Source organism: Lissotriton vulgaris, chromosome 11 (assembly GCF_964263255.1).
Source record: "Lissotriton vulgaris chromosome 11, aLisVul1.2, whole genome shotgun sequence".
NCBI classification, from domain to species: domain Eukaryota; kingdom Metazoa; phylum Chordata; class Amphibia; order Caudata; family Salamandridae; genus Lissotriton; species Lissotriton vulgaris.
Genome location: NC_141699.1, coordinates 136,010,082 through 136,035,979, shown reverse-complemented (window position 1 = coordinate 136,035,979; position 25,898 = coordinate 136,010,082). Strand labels below are relative to the sequence as shown.

General features: G+C 44.7%; 1 protein-coding gene across 2 annotated transcripts in view; it reads right to left on the bottom strand.

The window, feature by feature from the left end:
• Window positions 1-25,898, bottom strand: part of RILPL1 (Rab interacting lysosomal protein like 1) — a 95,149-nt gene that overhangs the window by 53,778 nt on the left and 15,473 nt on the right. For both annotated transcript variants that reach the window (XM_086942911.1, XM_086942912.1), the window contains exon 2: window positions 17,751-17,901. In XM_086942911.1, the coding sequence (XP_086799037.1) occupies window positions 17,751-17,901 (151 nt within the window). The remainder of the gene's footprint in view (window positions 1-17,750; window positions 17,902-25,898) is intronic.

Below are 25,898 nucleotides of genomic sequence, written 5' to 3'. Positions count from 1 at the left end.
CCTGATCGAAGACACCTCCTGGTCCACGTGGCTGCAGAGTCAAGCGTCCACTCTTCACCTGATCGCGACAACAGCATCTGGTTCCTTCCTGGTTCCACGCCGGTCACTGGCTACTGGCTAGTGACTTTGAACATTGTCCCCTCTGCTTTCAGGTCTTCATCTTCCTCGATCCACCCTTGGATCGCTCCAGACAGCTTCCTCCTGGTCGCCTGCAGCATCGTTCAAGGCTCCATAGACTTCGACGCGGAAACCGACACACTTTCACACCTATGCACCCGCAGCCCGAGGGTGAGGTAACGAGAGCATTTCGGTGCTCAACGGTAGATTGACTCTCCTAGTGTCCAGATTTCCAGTCGTGTTTGTCCTAGCTAGTCGGAACTGTCCGTACTCCCCTTTTTCGTAAACTGTACTGTCCATTGACTTTGTTACGCATCTCGTGTGTGAGTTCACACTGTGCACACGCGTCCCGTGGGCCTCCTATTACTTACCTCAGGTCAGGATAGTGTAGTCCCAGCGATCCTACAGCCTCTGGACAGCTCCGTTCCTTCTATCGATTTCCTTATCCCACTTGTTTAGTATATGGTTTGACGTGCCCCTAGGGCAACATTGTAATTGTGCAACTTAAACGTATTTTTCTTAAGAGTCTTGTCATGTGCTTAGCCCTCTGACCTCATAAAGAGTTCAGAGGTGTATGTTAGTTAATAAATATCTTCTCTATTTTCATAACTACCTGTGTGGTGTCCTTTCATTTGGTATTCAAGGGGTTATATGTGGTAAAACAGCTGGCTTCACATGACAAAAGAGTTTAGCCTAAGACTGCTTTGTCCATGCTACCATTAGGATAGCTGGTCTATAAGGTTGACTTACAACCAATCACCATAACGGTTGTTTGGACTGATACAAGGTGATCACTAGAACTAGTGAGCATCATAAATCAGGCCAACTTCTCACACTGACCAGACTACATCACTATGTTATCTACTGCCTACGCTATACGTCAATTGTAGAAGTTTCAACCAGAAGAATTACTTTCTGCTGTTTTTGCCAGTATAATCATACGGTCGACGTATTAAGACAAGCTCAACCATTTCATCAACAAAAGAACTTAAATGTGTAAACACACTCATCTCAAAATGTAATTTAATTTAGAGGTTTTATATAGCGCTGGCTGGACCCAGAGGTATCAGAGCGCTTTACATGATAGAGCTAGTTACGGTAAGAGACAAATGACAGCATCAAAGAATAACAAAAACATCAGCGTGCTTAACAAGACAGATACATATGGTAAAACAAAATTACAACATTTACAACATCATTTTAGGATAAACAGCAGTTAAGACAGAGAATGACAAAAGGCTTTTTATACATATCATGTAAACAGATACTCGGAGAAAAGAGTTGAAATACCTCATCATGCCTAAAACAGCAACCCCATGCATTCACAGCAATCCAAAAGGAGGGAGGGGCGACACTGCTTGGCACACCAGCACACAGTTCTCCCAGATATACTGTGCTAAAGCCAGTGCATGAAAACACTCACTTAAGTTTAAAGACTAGGGTTCACCATTGTTGGTGCAGCCAGTGCTGTGTATCTCTGGACACACATTTCAGAGATAATAACAAATCAAGGAAACTCAGAACTCACACAGATTTCCAAACTTTGGACTTAAGCTGGTAAGGCAAGACACCCTCCAACCACTTCATGATCACAACCAGAACAAAAATCCATTAATCACTGAAGCTAATATGCAGTTTTATGTCGTTGGGGTAAAAGATGGTCAGCTATGTGATAAAGTCAAACAGCGCCAATAAACCAGATGTATCTGCCTAGACTGGTCATTCGCACCTATAGCAGTCAATGACTCAATGTTGTGGTTTGGGCGAAATTCCAGCTGAAAATCATTTAGTACTTTAATTTCCTCCACAAACTACAATAGTTGAACACTAACTGCTCTTTTGAAAAGTCTTGTAGTGTAGTTCCTAGTTTCCCACTAGGCCCTGCGCATTGGAATAACAAACAGTAGTATCGACGTGGAACTGCGGATATTCCAGGCCTCCACTGACTATGCTAAACTTAATTGGGTGTGTTACCAACTAGCTCAGAGGTCACTGGAAACTTTCTTCTCTGCATGGGAAGTGATCAGCTTCCCTGGCACAGACAAGAAGGGATTCAGCTTTCCAACAACCGTGCAACAGGACAACTTTGCTCCTCAGATCAAGAGTCAATCTCTAGGGTCGTGTGAAACAATAGACATGTATTTCACTCAGTCAGTTTAGTGCAGTTTACTTTCACGAGATGTAGAGAATAGAGAGACGGGCGTTTGTCAATAAAGGGTTAACATTTATTGAACAGTCTTTCTTCTCGTACAAGAGAAATGTATTGCCACAATTGCAAGACTTGTTATTATAAAAAGTACGTACAGTAAGATAAGGATTGCGAAATAGAACTGTAAAAGCATTGATATGGTTTCTTAGCCATACAATGGTTTAAAAGTAATAAAACATATATACAGTCATATATACATTAGGCTAAAATACTCAACTGGTGCTTCTAACTACGCCTACCCCAGTGTGCCTGACCTAAGCCTAACACGTGGAAGGGGAGTAAGTAAGTAGCTTTAAGTTAAGTTGGTTTTGCCAAGGTTTGCTTCAAGAATTCTCATCTAAGGGTTTAGTCAACACCATACCTCTGAATAGAATGATGGAAGTCTGGTATTTCCTTCAGGGGGCACTCAATATCCCAGTCACCCGCGAGGGCAGACCGGAAACGCTGGAGCTGGATTTCTCTGCAGGAGAAAGGCAGCGGGTCTCTTCAGCGCGTCGGGAGGAGGAGGCGGGGGACAGCGCCCGCGGCAGCTGGAATCTGCTGGGCTTCTTTCGCAGAGGGACGGCTGTTCAGCTCCTAAGCGTACTGCACCATCGTTCGCACTTTAGCAGCGATAATGGTATCAGTAGCTTCACCACCAAGGGACAACAGCAGCAGCGTACTGCGTGCAGCAGCAATGGGATGCACAACAGGGTGCACGGCAGCTTACAACAGCACGACAGCTCTCAGCTCACAGCTCACGGCAACGTTGGTAATATTTATACCCGACAGGTGCCGGGTTTGACGCAAGTTTGCTGGACATAAGACGTCAATTAAAGATGTCACTAGGAAGTGATAGTTATCAGTTGCTCATTAGAGTTCCATTACTAATCAAAACACAGCAAGCGGGGATTTCCAGGTTTGCTGAGTTTTTATCTTGTTGAAGAACTCGGAGTGTTAATCTAGGAATATCAGATAGTGACTTCTGCTCTGTCATTGCACTAATTGGTTGCAAAGGAAGTGGCAGAGAACTATGCTGGAATGTGGCTCTGTTCGTGTGAGGCCAGAGATGACTTTTCTGAAAATCGCACTTGAACGGTTATGCCAATATAGGGAATAAATGGATTTATAGCCGAATAGGGGCATAAGGTCGCAGTATCGATCAGGAACCTAGATAAACACGCAACAGTCTAAGCATTACTATGCAAAGTAGTTTTTGTCCAATGAAGGTCATATTACTGCATGTGTAAGGCCTGACAAACTCCATAGAGCTACTACCTATAGAGAACCCATATTCCCTCAACTACAATCTGTGTTTTAAATACCCTGTACATACATTCACCTCAACTACCCTACTTGGCGGCCATCTTAGACTAGTCAATCCTCCTTACCTTTCCATGCCTAAAGAAGCGGCCATTTTAAACTAGTCACATCCTCTACTCCTGCCTGCCCACTTCTTAGACTAACCACCTTACTCGCCCTTACCATAGCCCTTTTTTTTACACCCACAACCTCCTACACCTACCTACACCTCTACTCCTAACATGGAACGTACGGGCAAGCACACATATAAAATTATTTACCCCCCTAAGCTCTCTAAAAAAAACACCAAACGCTTTAAATACAACTTCCTGAAGTCCCACCCTGAAACCCCCTTTGTAGACACCTACTTCTCACTAAACAAAGGAGCGAAGAGCACAGATATCATCTTTTACACTACTCGTAGAGCACTATGGAGACAAGCGCTCCTCACCTTACTCACTATCTCCGCCACCAGGAAATCCGCCCATGGCTTAACACTGTCCACCACTCCTTCCCAACTCTTCCCAGCTAGAGCAACCATCACCATCTACAACAATGGCACTATTTTGATTCAATCCACAGACAGGAACCTTGACCTATTCGACAACCTGTTCCCCACTTTCATAGACTATATCTCCAACCCTCAGACTCAAATCCATCTGGCATCCGACCCTAACCACCCTGACTCCACTGCGCCTCCTACCACTAACACACACCTCCCCCATCCCCCCAGTACTCTACTCTATCATCCACCCACTACTGTCACCTCACATCCCTCATTCACAGGCGTAGATCACTCCTCTTCTTACATCCTCCCCACCCCCTCTACACCCCAACACAACCCTCCCCTCCCACTTCCAACTAGAAGCTCAGAACTCCCCACCTCCCTTAACTGCACTCCCCCTCCCCACAATAGGCCCCTCTCTCATTTCACCTCCCTCCCACTCCCAGTCCCCACTACCTCTCCTGCACCCCCGCCACCCCTAGCCCTCAATCATCCATCAACTTATCCCCCCCCATTCTTAGTCCCCACTACTCCACCTGCATCCTGGACACCCCTAATTCTCATTCATCCCTCAACTTATCCCCCCCCACTCTCAGTCCTCACTTGCACCCCCGTAACCTCCAGCCTACACTCATCCCCCATCGTCTCTCCCCCTCCTACCAATTACTCCCGGCCCAATAACACCAACCCCCTTACTAATCTTCTCACACCTCTCCCCTCCAACTCTCCTACCACTTCTACTACCAACACCCTTACCTATACCACTAACCTCCTCCCCAACCCTAACTCAATGACACCCTTCCCCCCAACCTCCCTATCCTCCCGAACAACCCACCCATGAATATCACCAACCCCTGCAATAACACCACTCCACTCCCCCTCCACTACAGTCAATTAGTCCCTCACTCACCTTTAGTGCCCAGCCTCAACCCCTTTCCCAATCCCACGCTGGACATGATTATGTCCACTCTCCAAGTCAAAGTAGATCTACACACCCTCAAAGAGTTGCTCCTTACACAATCCAGTCACCCCTTACCCATCGCCACTCCCCCTCCTAACAAATCCCCCACCCTTCCTACTCACCCTCTCACACAAAACTCCCCACATTGGACCTCTATCCCCGCTCGCAATCTCACCAACCGCTCCCGACGCACCATTAATCCACTCTCGGACCACGACATACGCACTCTCCTCCGCTCTTATGACCCAGTTCCCCAAAACCACTTAGCCACCACACACCTTTCCATCCCCACGATTCACTCTAATCCCCTTAGGCACTCCACACTAAACAACAACAGAGGCTCGGTCCCAAATAACCTTCAAAAAGTCCCCCTCACTCTAGAACCCTCCACCACCCTCTACACCCCCAGACTCAAATGCATACTTCTCAACTGCAGATCGGCCCCTAGACACTCCTCCAACATCGCCGATCTCATCAAAACACTGGACCTTGATCTAACCATTCTGACTGAAACTTGGTTAACTGAATCTTCTACACCTATCATGGATATTCTACTTCCACCCAACCACCTCATCATTAGACTTGACAGGTCCAGCAAGTCAGGCGGTGGAATCGCGTGTATTTATAGGAGCAACCTCTCAATTACTAGAACCACCCCCCCCCCACTGACCTCCTGCGAATACATCTGCCTAGATGTCATCAGCGAGAACAAACCTGTATGCTCTCTACACGTCATCTACAACCCACCTGGAGACAACCTCATCTTCACCCAACAACTCATGGACACAATATCATCTATTCCGGACGGCAAAACACTCAGATTTTCCTTGGTGACTTCAATCTCCATTGGAACGATTACAATGACGCGGTGGTAAATAGTCTCAAAAACTACCTCAATGCTCTCGACCTCACCCAAATCTGCAACAGCCCGACCCACGATAAAGGCCCTATTCTCGACCCTATCATGTCCAAAGAGAACTCTACCCAACTTGAGTCAATCCAACCCTTTGACTGGTCAGACCACCACATTATCACATTCTTCATCAATGAAAAAGTTAAACTTAACCCGGTTCAAGCCACTAAACCCAAGGTCTGGAAAAGGGACATGAAGAAACTTAACCCAAATTCTTTACCTTCCCACAGCAGCAATCTCCTCCTTCCCCCTACCGGCGCTCTTGACGTTCAATCTTTGACCGACCACTACCTCAACTCTATGACCTCAATAATCAATGAGGCCGCCCCCTTGCAATTGAAAAGAGTCTCCACTAAGAACTCCAACCCATGGTACGATGGTAGACTCAATGAAGACAGACGAGCCATGCGAATGGCAGAGCGCACCTGGAGATCAGCCCCTTCGGCACTGCACCTTAAAAATCTGAAGAAAAAGAGAAACGCCTACTTCAGGAAAATCAAGCGCACCAAATCAGATTTTTTTAGCCTTCAGCTCGATCAAGCAAAAAACCGGCCTAGAAAACTATTCGAACTAATCAAAACACAATCCAAGGAACAACCCCAACATTCACATAGCACAATAGGTGATATACCATCATCTGAAGACTTCGCTGCTTTCTTCAAGCTAAAGACTGATAACATAAGGAGTGATCTGTGCAATTACGTAATCCTTTACTCCAACCCCCACAGCATAACACCCACTGAACCAAAAAACAATGCTGCATGGTCATACTTTGACACCTACTCAGAAGAAACAATTGTCAAACTGATCAGCACATTGAAACCCTCTAATCACCTCACAGACCCTCTTTCTGCCAACGCTGTAAAAGACTTCATCCCATTACTCCTCCCACTCTGGACCAAAATTATTAACAGTTCACTTCAACAAGGACTCATCCCCGACTCACTCAAAATTGGACAAGTTACACCCATACTCAAGAAACCAACAGCGGACCCTACCGACCTAAACAATTACCGTCCTATAACCAATATTCCCACACTTGCAAAACTGTTGGAAAAATGCGTACAACTTCAATTGACAAAACACATTGATCAGTTTGACCTCCTCAACCCTCATCAATCTGGTTTCCGAGCAGGGCACAGTACTGAAACTGCTATGACACACATAATCGATGACACACTCCAAATCCTAGATCAAAACGATACCTGCCTCCTCATCCTTCTTGATCTCTCCTCAGCATTTGACACTGTCAAACACGAGAACTTACTCGAGCAGTTAAACACCACAATGGGTCTATCGGGGACTGTTCTCAAATGGTTCACCTCCTTTCTGCATAACAGGGCTCAGAAATTCAAGAGCAACAACTTGATGTCCCCACCATTGCCTGTAACCTTAGGCATCCCACAAGGATCTTCTTTATCCCCAACATTGTTCAATTTGGTCATGGAACCTCTCACCACCTTGCTACAAGCATCTAATATACAGTTTCACATGTACGCCGACGACACCCAACTATATCTCAAATTACAATCTCCCAACGACATCAAACTTCTGAACTCAACGCTCAGAAACACTTAATCATGGCTTGCCGATAATCACCTCAAACTCAATGCTCTGAAAACTGAGTTCCTACTGATCTCACCTCCAGCGAAAATCTCCACCACTCAAACTTGGCTTAAGCACCTAACTGCACTCAATGTCCAACCTACCATCGTGGACTCAGCGAAATCCTTAGGTATTACACTTGACACCAATCTCAACATGCAGCAGCACATCAGCAAGGCAACTAAGGGAGCTAATTACCAAATCAATACCCTGAGGAAACTTAAACCCTTCCTCCCTGCCAAGGACTTCCAAACTGCAGTACAAGCCCTAGTCATTCCTCGCTTAGACTACGGTAGCATCGCCCTTTGCGGACTCCGTCTATCTACAACTGCACCCCTGAGAGCCTCTTTGAACACTGCAGCAAGACTCATCACTGGATCAAAAAAACACTCTCATATTTCCCCGGACTTAAAATCCCTGAACTGGTTGCCTTTTGAAGCCAGAATACATTTGAAAATTGCCTGCATGATGCACAGAGCTGTACACCACAACTCACCCCGCCACCTCACTCAGAAACTGACAATATCTGGCGGCGCAAGACCACTAGAACCACAAAGAATCTTCTCCTTAAACCTTGTAGATTCCGGAAGGAAAAAACATATAAACGCTCTTTTTCAGGAATGGCCCCAGGATCTGGAACTCACTCCCTCCTGAAACCAGACTTATCTCCTCCTCTGCATTCTTTAAAAAAGAAGTAAAAGCTATCCTCTTGACTAAATTCACCTGAACTTGTACTTTGGATCTATTTGAGACTCTACACCTATCTGCACTATTGTTTTGTCTGATTGTCGATATGTATCACTGGTTTTAGTCAATCATTATGCTCCCCCATGTACCCAACCTATTTTGCTTTTCACTTTTTACCAACACTATTCTTTGCTCAAAAGTTTGTTAATCAGTCCCATGTTTCCTGTTTCCTTACCCCCTGTATATGTAAAGCGCTCCGATATTTGCAAAGATCTTGTTCACGCTATATAAAACTTTCAAAATAAATAAATAAAAATAAATAGTAAGTTGGTATCTCTGGATGGTGCAATCTGACCTACATACCATTGAGACTAACTCTTTGTCGGCCTTTGCTTTTGTTTAGGTCTGGCTTTAGAGTTTTAGCTGTTTGTTTCAGACCTGTAGTTTCCAATGATTTAACATATGCTTAAAGTGGGCTTTGGGTATGCCACATGCTCATTACAGGAGTGCTCTTGTCAATTTCAGACCCCTATTGTTGATTTGATGGCTTTCCTCCCAATTCTTGTGTGTCCCCCACACAGGGGCATGGATGAATCTTATTCTTCCAATGCTAATGTCAAGGAATTAGTTTTCTTTTTGCAATCATGTGTCATTAGCATCTACTTGGGCATCGTTATGCCATATGGAAACAACTGTTACAAATAGGAGAGGTTGCTGATTTATTTTCAACAGTGCCTGCATTAGCCAAAAATGATAGGCGATTGGAGTAGGTATGCAGCCTGAAGAGTTCTCTGACATCACATGCTTTGCATCCATCCCACATCCAGTGATAGAGTTCGGAATCGTGTTGTCTCCATCTTCTAATTCATTTTCATCGTCGGCCACCATTTTATGATAAGTCTATTCCTTCTGTGACGCCAGATGGCATGCCGGAAGTTCTTGTGCATTGTCGCCATTTTTAGATTGTTTTCTCTCTCTTTTTTTTTATTTTTTAGTATGCTGTTTTACAAACTTCCCCTGGCATTCAATCTCTGTTCTCTTCGCCTTGCTTTTCTGTCATTTCTGGGGAGGCGGGAGGGTTGCATGTGTATCCCGCAAACTCTTCAGGCTGCAAAACTACTCCTATCTGTAAGTAACCATTTCGTTTTGGAGCTTGAATCCTTTTCTGAATTCACAAGCTGTGCATCTGATTACGTAACAGTGTTTGGTTCCTTGGGAAGGATGAATTGAAATGCAGATGAATTGGCAAACAGACGTAAGACTTTTTGTTCCACCTGTGCTTCTTTGTTTGAATGGAGTCCACACAGTAATGTTTCGTGAAGGTGTGTGGAGATTCCCAGGTTGCAGCCATGAAGATGTCGGCACGTGGTAATTTCCCAGGAATGGTAATGTTGCGCACTTCTTCCTGGTTGAGTGCGCACTAGGGCATGTGGGTCAAGTCTTCCCCGCCTTTGCATAGCATATTTTGATGGTTTCCTAGATCTATTGTTCAGTCGTTCCTTTAGCTATCGGTGTACCGCAGCTTGCCCTGGCAAAGGAGATGAAGAGCTGGTTTTCATTCTGGATTGCTTTTGTCTCCTGCAAGCAGTACATGAGTGATTTTGTGTCCAGCAGGTAGTACATAAGTGCTCTTTGCACGTCCAAGGTATAAAGTGCCACTTTGCCTGACTCTGTGGGTCTTGAAAGAAGGCTGGCAGTTGGACGTGAAAAGGTGACACCACCTTTGGTAGGAACTGTGGGTTCGTTCTCAGAAAAACCTTGTGGATTTGAAGGTATGGTTCTAGGAAGGTCAGTGGTTGCAGCTCGCTGACTCCGCAGAGTGACATGTTGGCTATTAGGAATACTGGTCTTTAGAGTTAAAAACCTCAATTCAGTCTAGTGCATTGGTTCAAATGGTTCAACCCTGAGAGTACTGTGTTCAGGTTCCACATTGGCGCTGGTGTTCTTGGTTGTGCAACTTTCTTTGATCCTTCCAGGAATCCTTTCAAACATAGTATGAAGCGGCTGCTCCCTGTTATTTCTCTGGTGTAAGCAACTACGGCGCCTATGTGGACCTTTAGTGATGTACAGGTCAGGCCGCTGTCTAGTAGGTGGGTAAGGTATATTAGCACTACCCCATGTTCAGTCCTTGTCTCTATTCTGTTTTGGTCTATGCACCTGTGGATGTATCTGGTCCACTTGCCCATGTTGCACTTTCTAGTGCTCGTTTTTCTTGATTTCAGAATTTCTATTGTCCTGGAAGGCCACTGAAGGTGCCCAAATACTATATATTCAAGGTGCATGCTGCTAGGTTGAGTGTTGCAGGTTCTGGGTGACACACTCCCCTGTTCTGCGTAGTTAATAGGTCCTTAGTTGCTTTGATTGGTATGATTTGTCCTTTGGCCCTCTCTAATAGATCCAAATACCATGTCTTTATGGACCATTGTGGGGAGATTAGTATGAGTGACGTTCCTGGTTGTCTGGCCTTTTCCATTACCCTTGGGATAAGGGGAATCAGTGGAAAGGCATAGCCAAATTTCCATGATCAGTCAGTATATCAACAGGGTATTCCCCTCGACCACTGGTGTGGAAACCTGAACGTGAAGTTTTGGCATTTTGAGATTTTCTGGAGTTGCGAACAGGGCTACGCATACCATTCTCCATTGTATGAACACTGTGAGAAGTTGGCCTGATATATGATGTTTCCAATTCTGGAACCACCTTGTACCAGTCCAAACAATCCCTTATGCGGTCTGGTTGTAAGTCAACCTTAGTAGACAAGCTATCTTAAGGGTAGCATAGACTAAGCAGCCTTAAAGGCTTAACTCAAGAGGTCGTGTTATGCGAGCGGTTTTACCACATACAATCCTGTAATATCAAATGAAAGGACACCACACAAGTATATATTATAAAAATGTGTTTATTTCTAAATTAATCCCCAGTACTCTTTATGAGCAAAGGGGCACAAGCGTTAAATCAAAAGCACAGTATAACATACAAAGTTGCATAATTATGGATAAGGGCGGGTGTCCACTCAAACCATATATTAAAAAAGTGGTATAAGAGATACCAATCGAAAAGTGGTTAGGCCTAGGGCCTAGGGAATTGCTGGGAGCAGTCAGGACAAGCAATGCTGAAGTCGGGAAAAGCCCGCGGGATTCGGGTGTAGCACTTAAAGTGCGGCTTGCACCAATGCAATGTCAATGGTGCGTAAAAGTTACACAAATAGAGTTTAAGGACACTTCCCTTGAACCTAGAGGAACCAAACTTTAGACACAGACCCTAGAGGTGTGTACCAGTGTGGGAACACCGGCGTTGCAATGTTACCTCACCCACAGGAAGCGGGTGCATAGGGTCGAAGTGGCGTCAGGTTTTGACACGCAGGCTCTTGGTGCTTGGAGCTGAAGATGCTGCAGGCGATGTGAAGGAGAAGTGTCCGGTGGGATCCAAGGGTGGATCGAAGTAGAAAAGTACCTGAAAGCAGAGAGGACAGAGTCTGGGTCACTCAGCAGTGACCAGGGTGGAACCAGGACGGAACCAGGCAATGTCGGGCGCAATCAGGTGGTTGTCGAGGAGCCTCTCTCCGCTGTCACGTGGGCTCTGGGGCATCTGCGACGTCCAGGAGCAGGTCACGATCTGTCCCACGCAGGCTCTCACCGTCGGCGCAGTCGGCTTCAAGATTGGAGCAAACAACACTTGGCAAGAGCAATCCATGCAGGACCGGAAGATTGCTTCTCACTCGGACCAGGAGGGTCAGAGCAGGGGCTCCTTTTCAGAGGAGCTGGTGCAAGTCTGGAGCAACCAGAACAGCAAGTCGGTTTTAGGTTTTCATCGGCACAGGGGCCACAAGCCAGCTGGCAAGAGACCGGGCCAACGCGTTGAGCCAAAGAAAGCTGAAGGGCCCCACGCAGCACTCGTCGAGTGTAGAGGGGTGAGCTTCGGTGCAAGAGTGGCTCAGGGTTGGGGCTTCTCAGACCCCGGTGTACAGCTTCGAGGGTCACTCGTGGGCTGCACGGTCAGCTTCTCGTGGCCTTTTCAAGATGGCGTGCCCCACGCTTCCGGTCGCCTCCACGGGTCTCAGCTCTGCAGGGACTGTGGATCGGGCTGTAGGAAGGCAGGCAAGCTTGATCTCGTCGATCTCTGTCGCTTGAGTTCCGGCGGAAACTGCAACAAAGCAAGGGTCGAGGTGCTGGATGGTGCCTGTTTGCACAGGGTGGTCACTCCTTGACCACAAGGGAGATTCTTCAGTCTTCTACGTTGAGTAGGATGTCGAAGGGTCCAGAGTTTCGTTTCAAATGTTTCGTCAGGATAATCTCAGTGCGTTGGCACTGCTCCCATTCTTATACCAATCTAGGGGGCTGGATTACCTGCTAGGTCCCCTCCTATGGGTGGGACCCAGGAAGGGGGTGGATACACCCCTTTCCCTTTGATCCAGGCCGCGCTGGGACTGGGGCTGGTGTGCCCCAGAACCGGTTTGGCCGGATTATGCAAGGGGCAGCCTTGTGCTCCCCAGGCAGTGTCTGGGTTCTTTCAAATCTCCCTGCTACAATCCACTATCTCCCGTCTGGGGTGGTGTAACACCGCCCTGCGACAGGAAACCCTTTGTCCAGGCCTCCTCTGCTGAGTTTCGGTCAGCAGCAGGAGGTCAGACTCGTGTCTGTGGCAGAAGCATCCATTTTGTGGATCTGAGGCTCTTTTAAAAATCAACCGCGTTTCAGTAAAGTAACATGTCTTCTCCCTCTAGAGGGGTGGAATGCTATCCCCGTCGACAGAACTGTCGAGGGGATAGTATTCCCAATCGTATGACACCTTACACGACATGTTTTGATAAAGCCAAACCAAAGTTGCTATATAACCGCGAGGCACTTAAGAGTATATGGTATGGCATTATCCCGGAACAGCTTAGGGAGTTGTTCCCGACAGCTGCAGACAGGCTCAGCTCATGCCAGAGCTCCATCTCACATTAAACCACGCACTCTGCCTCCAGGATTGATAAGGCCTTCCATAGGAGTGGCTCACAGGTTTATATGTGTCCAGATATAGGTTTAGATATAGATATACTATACCTAAGCAAGGGGTGATTACACCCACTTGCCCCAGCTGAGTGATTAGCCAGTTGTGTCAATTTAAGAACCAGCCAGGGGGGGCAAAATCTATGCTTCAGCCCCTGGTAGGCCTTGGTGGCACCTATGCCCTGAGCACCTATAGTGCATGGTACAGGGGCTGACAAGGAGTCCATTTCCAATTGTGGTATGTACCTATAGCACATGTATTACGAATTTAGAGAGAGAACAGCAAGCTGGGGGTCTGATTAGCAGGCCCACAGCCTCAGTAAGTCGAAAACCAGTGAAGCAAAAAGAAAAAATTGGGGTGACCATAGGATAGCAGACCCTACTCTCCTACAAACACGCTGTCCAGTACTTCCTGCTTTAGCTCCCATTCGTAGGAGGTATTCTCTTGCCTCTTCAGCCTGCCTGCTTCCATATTCTGTTTCACGGGAAGGTGTATTGTTACCAGTATCATGTTCCATTGGCTCACCCACTTCCATATTTCCTGTATTAACTTTGACAGTGAGAATAACTTGGTTCCCCCCTACTTGTTGAGGTAGAACATAATTGTTGTGCTGTCGGTGTAAATAAGCACTGTCTGCCCCTTCAGACAGTATCCCTCACAGTTTTCCTTACAGCTTCTTCCCTTTTGACACAGACAATGCTCACTTCAGTGTCGACTCTCCTCCCTATGCCAGCTAGGCTTGTTCAAGTTTTCTTCATCATCGCTGGAGAAACCCAGGTCCTTCAGGAATTCTTGTGGTTTTCGTGCCGGCCATGGGTTAATGTGCAAGTCTCTGCTTCAATCTGGTCTTGAGTCTTCTGTAAAAATTCAGCGCTTTGCAGTCTTTGTCATTGTGATCCGTCAAGAGACACAGATTACAGACCTCCTGTGGATCCCTGTGCGCAAACCGGAGTTGGTAGTTTGGGGAGAATGTAAGGGGATGTTCTCCATATCCTTTATCCACCCATTTTCTTCGCATTTTATGCCCACATTCCAATGTGCTTCCAGACCCAACAGCAGAAAAAAATCTTTAGATGGCAGTGACGCACAGGCACTTCAGAGGTCCGGCCTGACATTGCCCACGGGATGGACTTGCCACCAAAGGGTGATCAAAGACACCCACCAAAAAACAAGCAGAAGAAGGACAAAACACGATTCCAGACACAAACACTAGATGGTGGAATAGATTCACAGCGTTTGAATCCAGAAAAGGATTCATGCTGCAAAATTACAAATTCCCTTTTTTGTCCTTATCACGTCCTCAAGCACTTTCTCAGCGAGTTGTGCTTTGGGAATACCTTCCATGAAAGTTGGGATATATAATAATGACCGTTTTCATTACAATCCATTATTAACATATTGATTAAGACACAATAAATAAGTCAAAATGAAGACCTGTGAAATTGAATATGCATATGTATGTGGAAACCATCCCCTCTCCGTGATCTGTGCCACTGAAAACAAAGGCACAGTCAGCTTTTTGCCATGGTTTCTTTCCTCTTTTAATAAAAGACATTCGAGGGCACCTAGTTCAGTTCATTTTTCTCTGGTGTTCTGAGGCAGAAGGGGCAGTAGTGAACCATGCGTAGCTGCATAAGGAAAAGGCATTATTGTCCATTTCCAGGGACCGTTGGTAAGGATCTATGGTGCCGCTGCCTGATTATAGAAAGGGCATATATCCGACTGTGGGACTCCCTAACAATGACCCAAGTTACAGTAGCTTCAAACAGAAAAGGATTTGTGCCGGACCGCAAGGGCGGCTGGCAGGTATGTAAACAGAGTTGATTAGGCTTTGCATCCATAAAAACAAACACCATCCAATATTAACCCGTTGACCGTGGCGCAAATTTCGCCGCGGTGCGAGTGAAATAATAGATAGGTGTGGTTCGGGCGGCCCTCGGCCGTCCTCAGCACACGCCCACTGTGATGTCAGAAGGCGGGGGGCCGTCCGACGCACCAAAAGGGTTAAATGCACTTAAAAAACATTAACATCTAAAACTGAAATGAAAATTAGCAAATGTTTTTAAAAAGTCCGATTTAAAATTAAATAGCAATAAATTTACTAAATGCATAAAAAAATAGAGCTTTTCAAATTCCAACAGCAGATATTCAAAATTGACAACAATTTTGAATTGAGACCATTTGAAAAAAAGTTGCCATTCCTGATGCTAATTTCACATCATTATAAAAATAATACAATGTAGCAGGCCCTGAAAAATGTACTCGCCCTGGCACGTCCGTTTTTATCAGTGCAAGCTGTTTTCAGGGCCTACTTGTCAGTTCTAGTGAGAAAGCTCGAGTTGGCATAAAAAAGGATTTCTGTTTATTCAGAAATTGAATGAGCAATAAAAACGTCTTTAAATCTTTTTTTTCTTTAATCTTACCACACTTGCGGTACAGGGAGTGTGAGAAATAAGCCTGTAGAATGTCAGCTTTTTTCTAACACACAACATTTAAATATGTATATGTATTGCGATTTATATAGCGCACGTATCACCCGAAGGCATCAAGGCGCTTGCCTTGGGAACCCGTCCTGGTATTCCCCTGTGAGATAACCCCAGCAGGGTATCCACAAGGTGAAAGCCAGGCATCCTGCCGCGAGGGGCCGTAGTGGAGATTAAGCAAGCTATTGCCCAGAGTCGCAGAGTGTGAACCCGTGAGTCGAGTAGGCACCGGAACGAGAATTATCGAGTCCGTGGAATTTTTGAGCCCAAGACCCGCCGAGGCGGGGAATTGAACCCTGGTCCAGGACCGATCTCATCTTCTGGGTCTGCCGCCTCTAACCCCTGAGCCACACTTCTCCACATAACTTGTAAATGAACTGTAAAATTTTCAAAAACTACATCAGCTGTTGGGAAAGCACATTTTTTTGTAATTCTGAAGCATGATGGAAAAAAAGATTTTAATAGGATCAAAACAAATAGGAACTCTTTACTTACGGATGTGCAAATAAAAAATATTTCCTGAAATCTGTTTTCTACACCTTATCTTTGTACACTATAAACGGTAAGTCAATAAGAAATGTTACGGCCATTTCAATGGAAATTGTGCATTCTGTAAATGACAGTGCGCTACTACATCATGCTTTAGTAATATATTTAATACAAGTGAGAGTTTTTAAATAATTAACTGAGAAATATATCTGCCCCCTCCCTATCAGTAAACATAGAGGCAAGGCAAGGGTCATGTGTACCCTGTATGCGGGCTAGGTTATTTTTATATATTGACCAAATGTTTAGTCTAAGAAATCAAACAAAAGAGTTCTTTGTACAGCATATATGCTGAACTCAGATATTTGACGGTGCTCTCATTGGGACAATAAAAAAAATGGTAGATCAGTGAAATTAAATATTTGCCCATTATCTCACAATTTGAGACCAGTTTATGGTTCAAGAGCATTACCGTTGGGTCGAGTAAATCATTCAAGTCACTAGTCTGCAGGTCTACTATGATTTTTATAATCTTTCATGTCCTGTGTAGGGATTCTAAAATGTTTAACTGTAATACATGATTTCTCAACAGGCAATTGCTTGAACGTGAACTGTTTACGTGCACCAAACGGACTATGATTATTTATTATTAAAGTTCATGCCCTACTTTTCAAAATGTTTAATGGTATTCTAGTTTCTTCCCCCCAGTAATTAGTGTCACTCCATTGCAAATCACTCAGTGGCCAAAATATGGCTACAGTCTCTTATTAAGGAAGCTATAAACGTCATACATATGATCTTAATCCTATATTGAAGTGAACAAAGCTCTAGATCTCAATGACTAACTTCCTTGTATATGGGACTCACCAGCCCTAGAGAATGGCATCAAGCTTATCCCTTACATTTCTTAAAGTACAGACCCCATCTGTGGGCAAACCGGGTAGGCATACAAAAAACTGGCACAATGGCCACAGTAGTGATTAATAAAATGTAGTAAGTACCCGTTTAAGATGTTCCCCACTCCTGCGCCCTTAGTTTCGTATTTTTATGAGCCAACTAAATTAAGTCTTTCTACCCATTCACTTACATCACCTGACCCTTCCTTATATTGATGACTTAGGTACTGCAGCCTGCTACAGAAAAGCCCTATTTCTGACTGGCAGGATTTCTAGTAACAAGCACTAGCAAGGCTGATCGATCTGGCTTGCATTTTCAGTTACAGCCAGACATATTGGCCTTGTTAAAAAAAGAGACTTTTTGAACTTACCAATACTTGTGTTCAGTAATGATAAGCAGTTAACTACTTCAGTCAATGAGTTAGTCTGTTCAAGGTCTATATTTATTCATGTTACAGCACGCAGCTATGTCTACTGACTCAGTAACTTCAGCTACACTTACATTTTTCCATTTTCTGAAAACGGGAGCTTTAGTATAAACGTTTTGTATTTTTTAATATGCCTGCAACATACACTGAAAGAAAACTGTCCTGTGGGTCAAGGTTCTGCTTTTACCTGCGTGCTTCTGCAATTCCTCTTCTGTTAAGTTGACATCCTTCACTGTAAGGTTTGTCATCAGTTGCTTGTTTTCTTGCTGGAGTTGAGAAATTTGGGTGAGAAGGTCTTGTGCCTCCCCTCGCCATACATCTTCTATAAGCTCCAGCTCCTGGAATTAAAGAAAAGAGCAATGTCCTATTAGTACATAATGGTTTACTTTATTCTATGGGGCCACAGTCTGCAACATTCAGGGCAGGCCACACCACAGGATGGAAGAAAAGCACTTTTAAGAGCCATTCGCCTACTTCTCGACATTCCCCAATGCCGATCCACCTCTTTGAACCCTTCCCCCAATTCTTTCATTCCATCATAGAATAACCTGTATGCCTGGGATGAGCTTAGTTCTAACGTAAAACTAGGCCTTTGAAGGTGGGTAGTGGGTGGGAATGAGAAATGGAACACAGGCTCAGGTCGTAAAAGATAACAATTTTTGTTGGTGCGAGAGGCTACCTACCGATGTCTGATCTCCCACAATACACCAGATGATACAAATATATTTAACATTCAACAACATTTATTTATTTCAGAGAGGTTGCCAAACAAAAAAGTTGCCACTTAGAAAAACCCAATACAACGTAAGCACAAAAATACAATATTGCACCAGCACAGTCTAAATGCATATGATACATGGCTGTAGCAGAGGTCTGAACATGTTCCACTGCTTTCTGCTTCAAGTGGTAAGATTACAAGTTCCTGCACGCCTTTTTCCAAGCTTCTGGATCAACTGAAACTCATCCAGCTTAGCTTGGGATTAAGTAAGAATAATTATAGGTTAAACATGCCACGTATTTGGTGTTTGAAACAGTTTCCCGGCAACAGTAGTTATACAAAACAGAAGAGGCTGACAGCCATGATACACTGGTGAAATGTAATTACCAGGCATCTCCGCATGCATAGTCGTCAGATGAGAATACCGGTCGAAAAGCAATGCAGTGAAGCCATAAAATGGAAGAAGGGGGTGGGTCAAGTGCTCATTCAACAGCAAGGAGTTACAAATCTTAGTTAGAAAGTGATTTTGGTGTGACGTAACTAGCATCAGGGTGGAGTGTGGCACTGCAATGTTATCCTGGTCCACCTAGTCTAACACTGATAGGCCTCAGGCACGTCGAGAGGCTTACCTGTGCCAAATATCCTTTCTGAACCAAAAATATAACTAACATTGTTTTGAAGTGGGTAGAGTCGAGCTGGCATCTTCATCTCTGAAGGTTCACTAAAGAACAAGGGTCTGGCCGACTAGCAGGATGTTCTGAAAGAATGTATCTCCAGATTGTGAAAAACTACAATAGTTTGTTCTCCAGCACCTAACAGCAGAATCTGTGCTCAGACCAGAATCCCTTAATAAAGGTGACCATGCACCAAAGTCCTTAACCTGAGTTGATGGGACCATACGCAGGTCAGTGAGCCCGACTAACAGGAGTCCAAGTAAGCTGGACACTCTAGTGCAGGCATCTGAAAAAAACAGACAGACAAAAGACCTACACAGAGATATCCAGGCCCACAGATCAGGAAAGGGTCCTTTAAGGGAGTGAGTGAGATGCCTAAAGAAGAACACTGAATGTGTTGTTCTATCAGCATAAGTAAAATCGGAGGGTCAGATCCTGCACAGAACAAAAGAGATTGCAAGAAAAAAAACATGGTCACATGGCAAGAGGTACTAGCTTTACTATTATGCAAAGCCAGAGACCTAAAGAGACATCTTCCGGCAGCAGAGGCAGGACAAATTGACTGAATTCCAAATCGGTACAACTGGGACTACGGTCCAATGCAAACAGAGGACAGGCTGCAGAAATCAGAAAACTCCAGACCGGATATATGATGTTACAACGCGGACTTTTACTCCGCATACTGTTACAACGCGGTTTTTACAACGCGGGTCATGTAACAACGCATGTATTTACAACGCATTTTTTTACAACGCAGGTACCTTTACAACGCGGACCATTACAACGTAAGTATTGGTAAGTATATATTAATAAGAATAATATAATAGTAACTTAATGTAAAAAGTATAATTTAATGTAATTTTAAATAATTTAATTTCCGTAAATTAATTTAAATTTAAATTAATGTTACTTTATTTTTACCCTGTACCCCTGTACCCCAAAAACTCAAAACTGACCCTCAACCCCAAAAATAATGCAAAGTAATTTAATTTAATTTATTTGCTATTAAATAATTTAAATTAAAATTAAATTTAATTTATTTTTACCCTGTACCCCAAAAACTTAAAACTGACCCTGAACCCTAAAAATACCCCTTTACCCAAAAACTAAAAACTGACCCTGAACCCTAAAAATACCCCTTTACCCTAAAACCCAAAACTGACCCTGAACCCTAAAAATACCCCTTTACCCAAAAACCCAAAACTGACCCTGAACCCTAAAAATACCCCTTTACCCAAAAACCCAAAACTGACCCTGAACCCTAAAAATACCCCTTTACCCTAAAACCCAAAACTGACCCTGAACCCTAAAAATACCACTTTACCCAAAAACCCAAAACTGACCCTGAACCCTAAAAATACCCCTTTACCCAAAAACCCAAAACTGACCCTGAACCCTAAAAATACCCCTTTACCCAAAAACCCAAAACTGACCCTGAACCCTAAAAATACCCCTTTACCCTAAAACCCAAAACTGACCCTGAACCCTAAAAATACCCCTTTACCCTAAAACCCAAAACTGACCCTGAACCCTAAAAATACCCCTTTACCCTAAAACCCAAAACTGACCCTGAACCCTAAAAATACCCCTTTACCCTAAAACCCAAAACTGACCCTGAACCCTAAAAATACCCCTTTACCCTAAAACCCAAAACTGACCCTGAACCCTAAAAATACCCCTTTACCCTAAAACCCAAAACTGACCCTGAACCCTAAAAATACCCCTTAACCCTAAAACCCAAAACTGACCCTAACCCCTAAAAATACCCCTTAACCCTAAAACCCAAAACTGACCCTAACCCCTAAAAATACCCCTTAACCCCAAACATATAACATTTAAAATATAACTATATACTTACCAATACTTACGTTGTAATGGTATGCGTTGTAAAGGTACCTGCGTTGTAAAAAAATGCGTTGTAAAAACATGAGTTGTAACAGTATCCGCGTTGTAATGGATGCGTTGTAACAGTAGTGCGTTGTAAAAAATGCGTTGTAACAAGTAAACACCGTTAAGGCTCAGTACTACTTAGGAAATCATCTTCAAGTATTCAAAGGTCTAAAGAGGATGCACCCCTAAACCTCAGAGGAAGAGCTTAGAGAGAAGCTCAAGCAAAATTGCAAGGGAAGCTGGCTTCCAGGCAGACTAGCGGACAGAGAAGCAGGCTCCCGGACAGGTGGTAGCCATGGAAGCAGGCTCCAGGGCAGGTGGCTTCCAGAGAAGCAGGCTTCTGGGTCGGTAGCGGCAAAGTAAGCAGGCTCCAGGGTGGGAGGCAGCCAGGGAAGCAGGATTCCGGGCGGGAGGAAGCCAGGGAAGCAGGATCCCGGGCGGGAGGCAGCCAGGGAAGCAGGCTCCCTGGCGGGAGGCAGCCAGGGAAGCAGGCTCCCTGGCGGGAGGCAGTCAGTGCAGCAGGCTTCAGGGCAGGAGGCAGTCAGAAAAGCAGCTTCCCAGGCACCAAAGGAAGCAGGCTTGGAAGGCTGGGTGGGAGGTGACAAGAGAAGCGGATTATGGGGAGATGTTACAAATGAATGTAGGTCCGTAGGGTGTCAAAATGGAAGGGAAGGTGAGTGGCGACTGAACAGGCAGCTAAGGAAATAGTCTGTGGAGAGACCGATCCCAGCCCAGGTCCTCAGGTTCTCACTGGCATACTGAAAGTCAGCAATGTCGGGGGCCTTGTGGCTCTCCCTCAAGCTCCTGCATTAACTCTTAACTTCAGCCTTCGTTATCCTCAATTGCAGACAAGGTGCAGCAGGCAGTGTGGGATCAAAATCTGTGCAAAACGGTTCCCTTAAAAGGCCAGTCACATCTCCACTCTGTGTGACAAACACTTTCAAGGGTGAGTGGGCATAAGAATCAATGTTTCTTTCGGCTATTCTCTTCTGGGAGAGACTGTGTGGTTGATTAGCCTGCCGGAAACCCTCAACACACCCCCAACCACCCATCCACCTCAGATGCGAACGACAAAACGACAAGCCTCGCCTCGCCTCATGCTATAACTTCGGCACACAGACAATATTGGTCATGCATGCTGCCTCCTCGCTGATTGATTTGGGTGTAATCATTTGGGGCAAAGGGGGGAGTTTTAATGTGCTGTAGGGGATCTCACTTGATAAATCAAATCAAATCCCAACCAAACTGGGCACCATAAAACTCCTACTTCGCATGGCAATGTTAATAACAAAGTGGTTCTTTATGATGTTAGGAGAGCGAGTGCTAGAATAGATCATTAGCTCCACACTCTGTCAAAACTTTATGTTTTGGTGGTTGAGGACACAAGGAGGCATTTGTTATATTCAAAACAATGCTAATACAGCCATTGGGATAAAGTCCACATGTTGTTGAATGGCAAAAGGCAAAACCAAACAGAAACTACATTAAATGGCTCAAAAATTACAGAAGATCCTAGTGATTGCTAAATCAGGAAAGTTGTAAGATTTCACAAATGTATTTGCATACGCAGAACTGCCTCTTATACACTTTAACTCTGTTCTTCACCTCTTCAGACTCCAGACAGAAGCGTGAGGCTAAAATTACTAAACCGGAAAGCTGTTTCTATCTCCTCTCTTGCAAATACTAAGGTTCATGGACAGGATAAATTTACATCCTTATTTATAAACCGTTTTCTGCCTGGTCTAATATACACACTTCATAATCAGCGTCTAGACACGAGGATGATAGCCTTCCCAAGGCACAATTCAACCATTTCAACAAGGGCCTTTCAATTATTTCATCATTTGCAAAAACAGGGAAAGACCTGCCAGAATGCTCTTCTTATAGTCCTATAGCTCAGCTGAAATGTGTCGCAAGAATTTACTTTTAGATTTTGGGCAATAGGCCAGAACAAGTTGTTTCACCCTTAACCGACCCCTTTCATTTAGGTTGTATTAACACTAGGTAGACTTCAGATAAAGTTAGATTAGTTAAATATATATATTTAAAGGTTACATGTACTAGAGGATTGTGAATGTCACGGTTCATCCATTGCACTTCTTTACTTGGACACAAATTGAACTTCTTTACTTGGACACAAAGAAAGCATTTGACAACCTTGTCTGGGGTTACACTAAAATGATGCTGCAAAAAAATAATCTGACTCTAAAATTCACACCTTTTATTAGGTTATTTTGTGGCTCACCAAAAATTCATGTTTAAGATTAACACTAACCGCATAAAGAAAAACAACATTACACAAGACGCAGGTTACACAAGAGTAAGTGCCCGATTTAGATCGCAACAGTGACAGATATCCCGTCCGAAGAAATATAAATCCCATAACACATAATGGGATTTATATTTTGGTGTATGGGATATCCATCACCGTTGTGATGGAGTAACCCGTCCACTGAGATCAAAATCCGGCAAATAATCTCCTTTGATTATGTTTATAACTTTTTTTTAATTAGTTTTGCAAATTGTCAACAAAATTTATGATACACACCATCAAATTGAACACCCCATCCTGTGTGGATGCCGCCATTTCTGTAGATAAGTTGTGTATTTTTGCACCAGTGCCTCAAGGTTTCCATCAATTGGATCCTCGTGAGATAATCCACAGTTTCCTGTGATTTTTGCTCTCTTGGTCAAACAATTGGCACCAGGTCTAAGAAAAGGTTTGTCTTAACAAGGACTGCAGCATGATCGTTTGCTTGCCCTTAATAAGCATTGCCTGCCTTTACAAATGACCATCAACAGTTTTATTAGACATCCCTCAACATTAACTGCTGCACAAACTTATTGCACCAACCAAATCCATCCTATTGGTAAAAATATGCATCTTTCAATATCAAATATAATCTGATTATATATTCGGTGCTCTTTATTTTTTTCAATACACTTTTAAACCACTTACAAACTAGAAAATAAACTTTATCAAATGTTTGCATAGTGAAACGTTTTAAAAAGTTTCTAACCACTATGAAGACTAGTGGTTTTCAGAGTTAGCGCTCTAGCGGGGGGAGGGGCTTCTAACATAAATAAAGTGCAGTTCTGGGGGCCCAGGCGATTTCTCAAGGTGGTGGCAGCTCCTTGTGTGTTGCTTCGGAGTCTGGCAGATTGTGAGGGGATCCTCCTCTGCCTGTATTGACCCCAGCTGGACTAGTCTTTAAAACTCGCTGAAAATACTTTTTAACTTTATTTTAATATCTGTGATGCATTTTTAACTGGTATTGTACCTGTTGCCAATTGCTGTGTGTGCAATCTCCCACCAGCCCCGTTCCACCGTGGCTCTCGTGCAGTTTGTGGAGGGCAGGGTAGGGCACCATATTGCCTGAGGGCCGGAACCCGCCGTTAACAGAGTTAGCGCTCTAGCGGGGTGAGGGGCTTCAAACATAAATAGTGATGGCTGCTCGGTCGCGCCGAAGGAGCGCCAAAGAAGGGCCCGTCTGTGCCCGTCCTTGTCCCGGACGAGTCCAGGGCCAGATCCCCTGCCAGCCTGCATAGGAAGCATCAGACCACCAGATTAAGGTACTCCCATGATGACCTTCTTGCATTGAATGTTTTTAGATGTGGAGAAGGAAATCTCTGGGGGGTGGCTGTTAACACATCTCGGATATGCTCCGCGTGTAATTTTCAATTTCATCCCTTACTGGGTGGCCCGGAGCAAGTAAATATTGACCCGATGTTGTTTAGGGCGGGGTTAATTAATGCTAGGTCGTTGGTAAAACATGCCGCCGACGTTTTTGAAATTTTGGTGGAGGACCAATTTGATCTTTTGTTTATTACCGAGACCTGGCTTAATGACACTTGCGCACCGGTGGTAGAGTAAGCTATCGCGCAGGGGTTTTAAGATCACGAGGGCGGACCGCCCGTGTGGCAGAGGTGGCGGAGTCGCTGTGATTTATAGGGACCTATGGGCCTTCTCCTGCGATCCCCAGGACGAGCTTGGGGATGCGGAGATGCTCCACTTTTCTCTTGTGTTGACCCCACATTTCACCTTAGGAGGTACCTTGGTGTATCGTCCCCCGGGTAATGTGGGTAATTTTATTGGAGCATTGGAGGAGGCTATAGTGCCACGTGCCCTAAGATTTTCAAGGTTTCTCCTTTTGGGGGATTTTAATATCCACGTTGATGCTCTAGACTCCACTGAGGCTAACCGCCTAGGAGAAGCCCTAACCATGGCCAACCTTAAACAGTGGGTCGATGCTCCAACTCATGTGGTTGGCCACCTCTTAGATCTGGTTTGTTCCAATTTTGATCTTGTAATATCCGATCAGGAGAGCGTGACATGGTCAGACCATGAGCTGATCAAGTTTTCCTGGTCTTTGGGCAGAGCCACGGGGATTGAGGGCCCCCCCCCCCCCACTTGCTCACTCACAGAGATCAACCTAGACATATTGTCTGAATCCCTATCCCGAAATCGTCCGATTTTGACCTCGGAGATTGGTGAGGCAGTCAGTACTTTTAATACATGGATGGAACAGGGGTCAGCAGCCTCTATTAACAATAACTGTATTCGTAGGCTATGGTCCACCCATTCCAAACCATGGTTTTCCCACTCCCTACGGGAATTAAAGCTGGGATGTAAGAAACTTGAACGGGTGTGGAGACAAGCTTCCTTGCCTGAGGCTAAGAGGGACCTGCGCACTGCCCAAAAGGACTACTATGCTGCAATTAGATTAGCTAAGAGTAGCTGCTATGCAGGGAGAATAGAAAAAGCAAACAACAATAGTAAAGACATTTTTTCTATTGTTCAGAGCTTTGTACCACCATGTGCTGCGCTACCTATGCTGCCCTCATCGGATCACTGGTGTGAAGAGCTCTCTTCTTTCTGCACTGATAAAATTGCTAAGATTCAAGAGGACTTGCGAGCTGTCTGTGACGGATCCAAGGCCTCTTTAGCATTACTCTCTCTTTCTGGGCCTAAGCCAACTGAGCAGTTTGATGTCTTCTCTCCGTCTACTGAGTCCGACATCCTAGCAGTATTGGAGGCCCTGAAGTCGGGGTC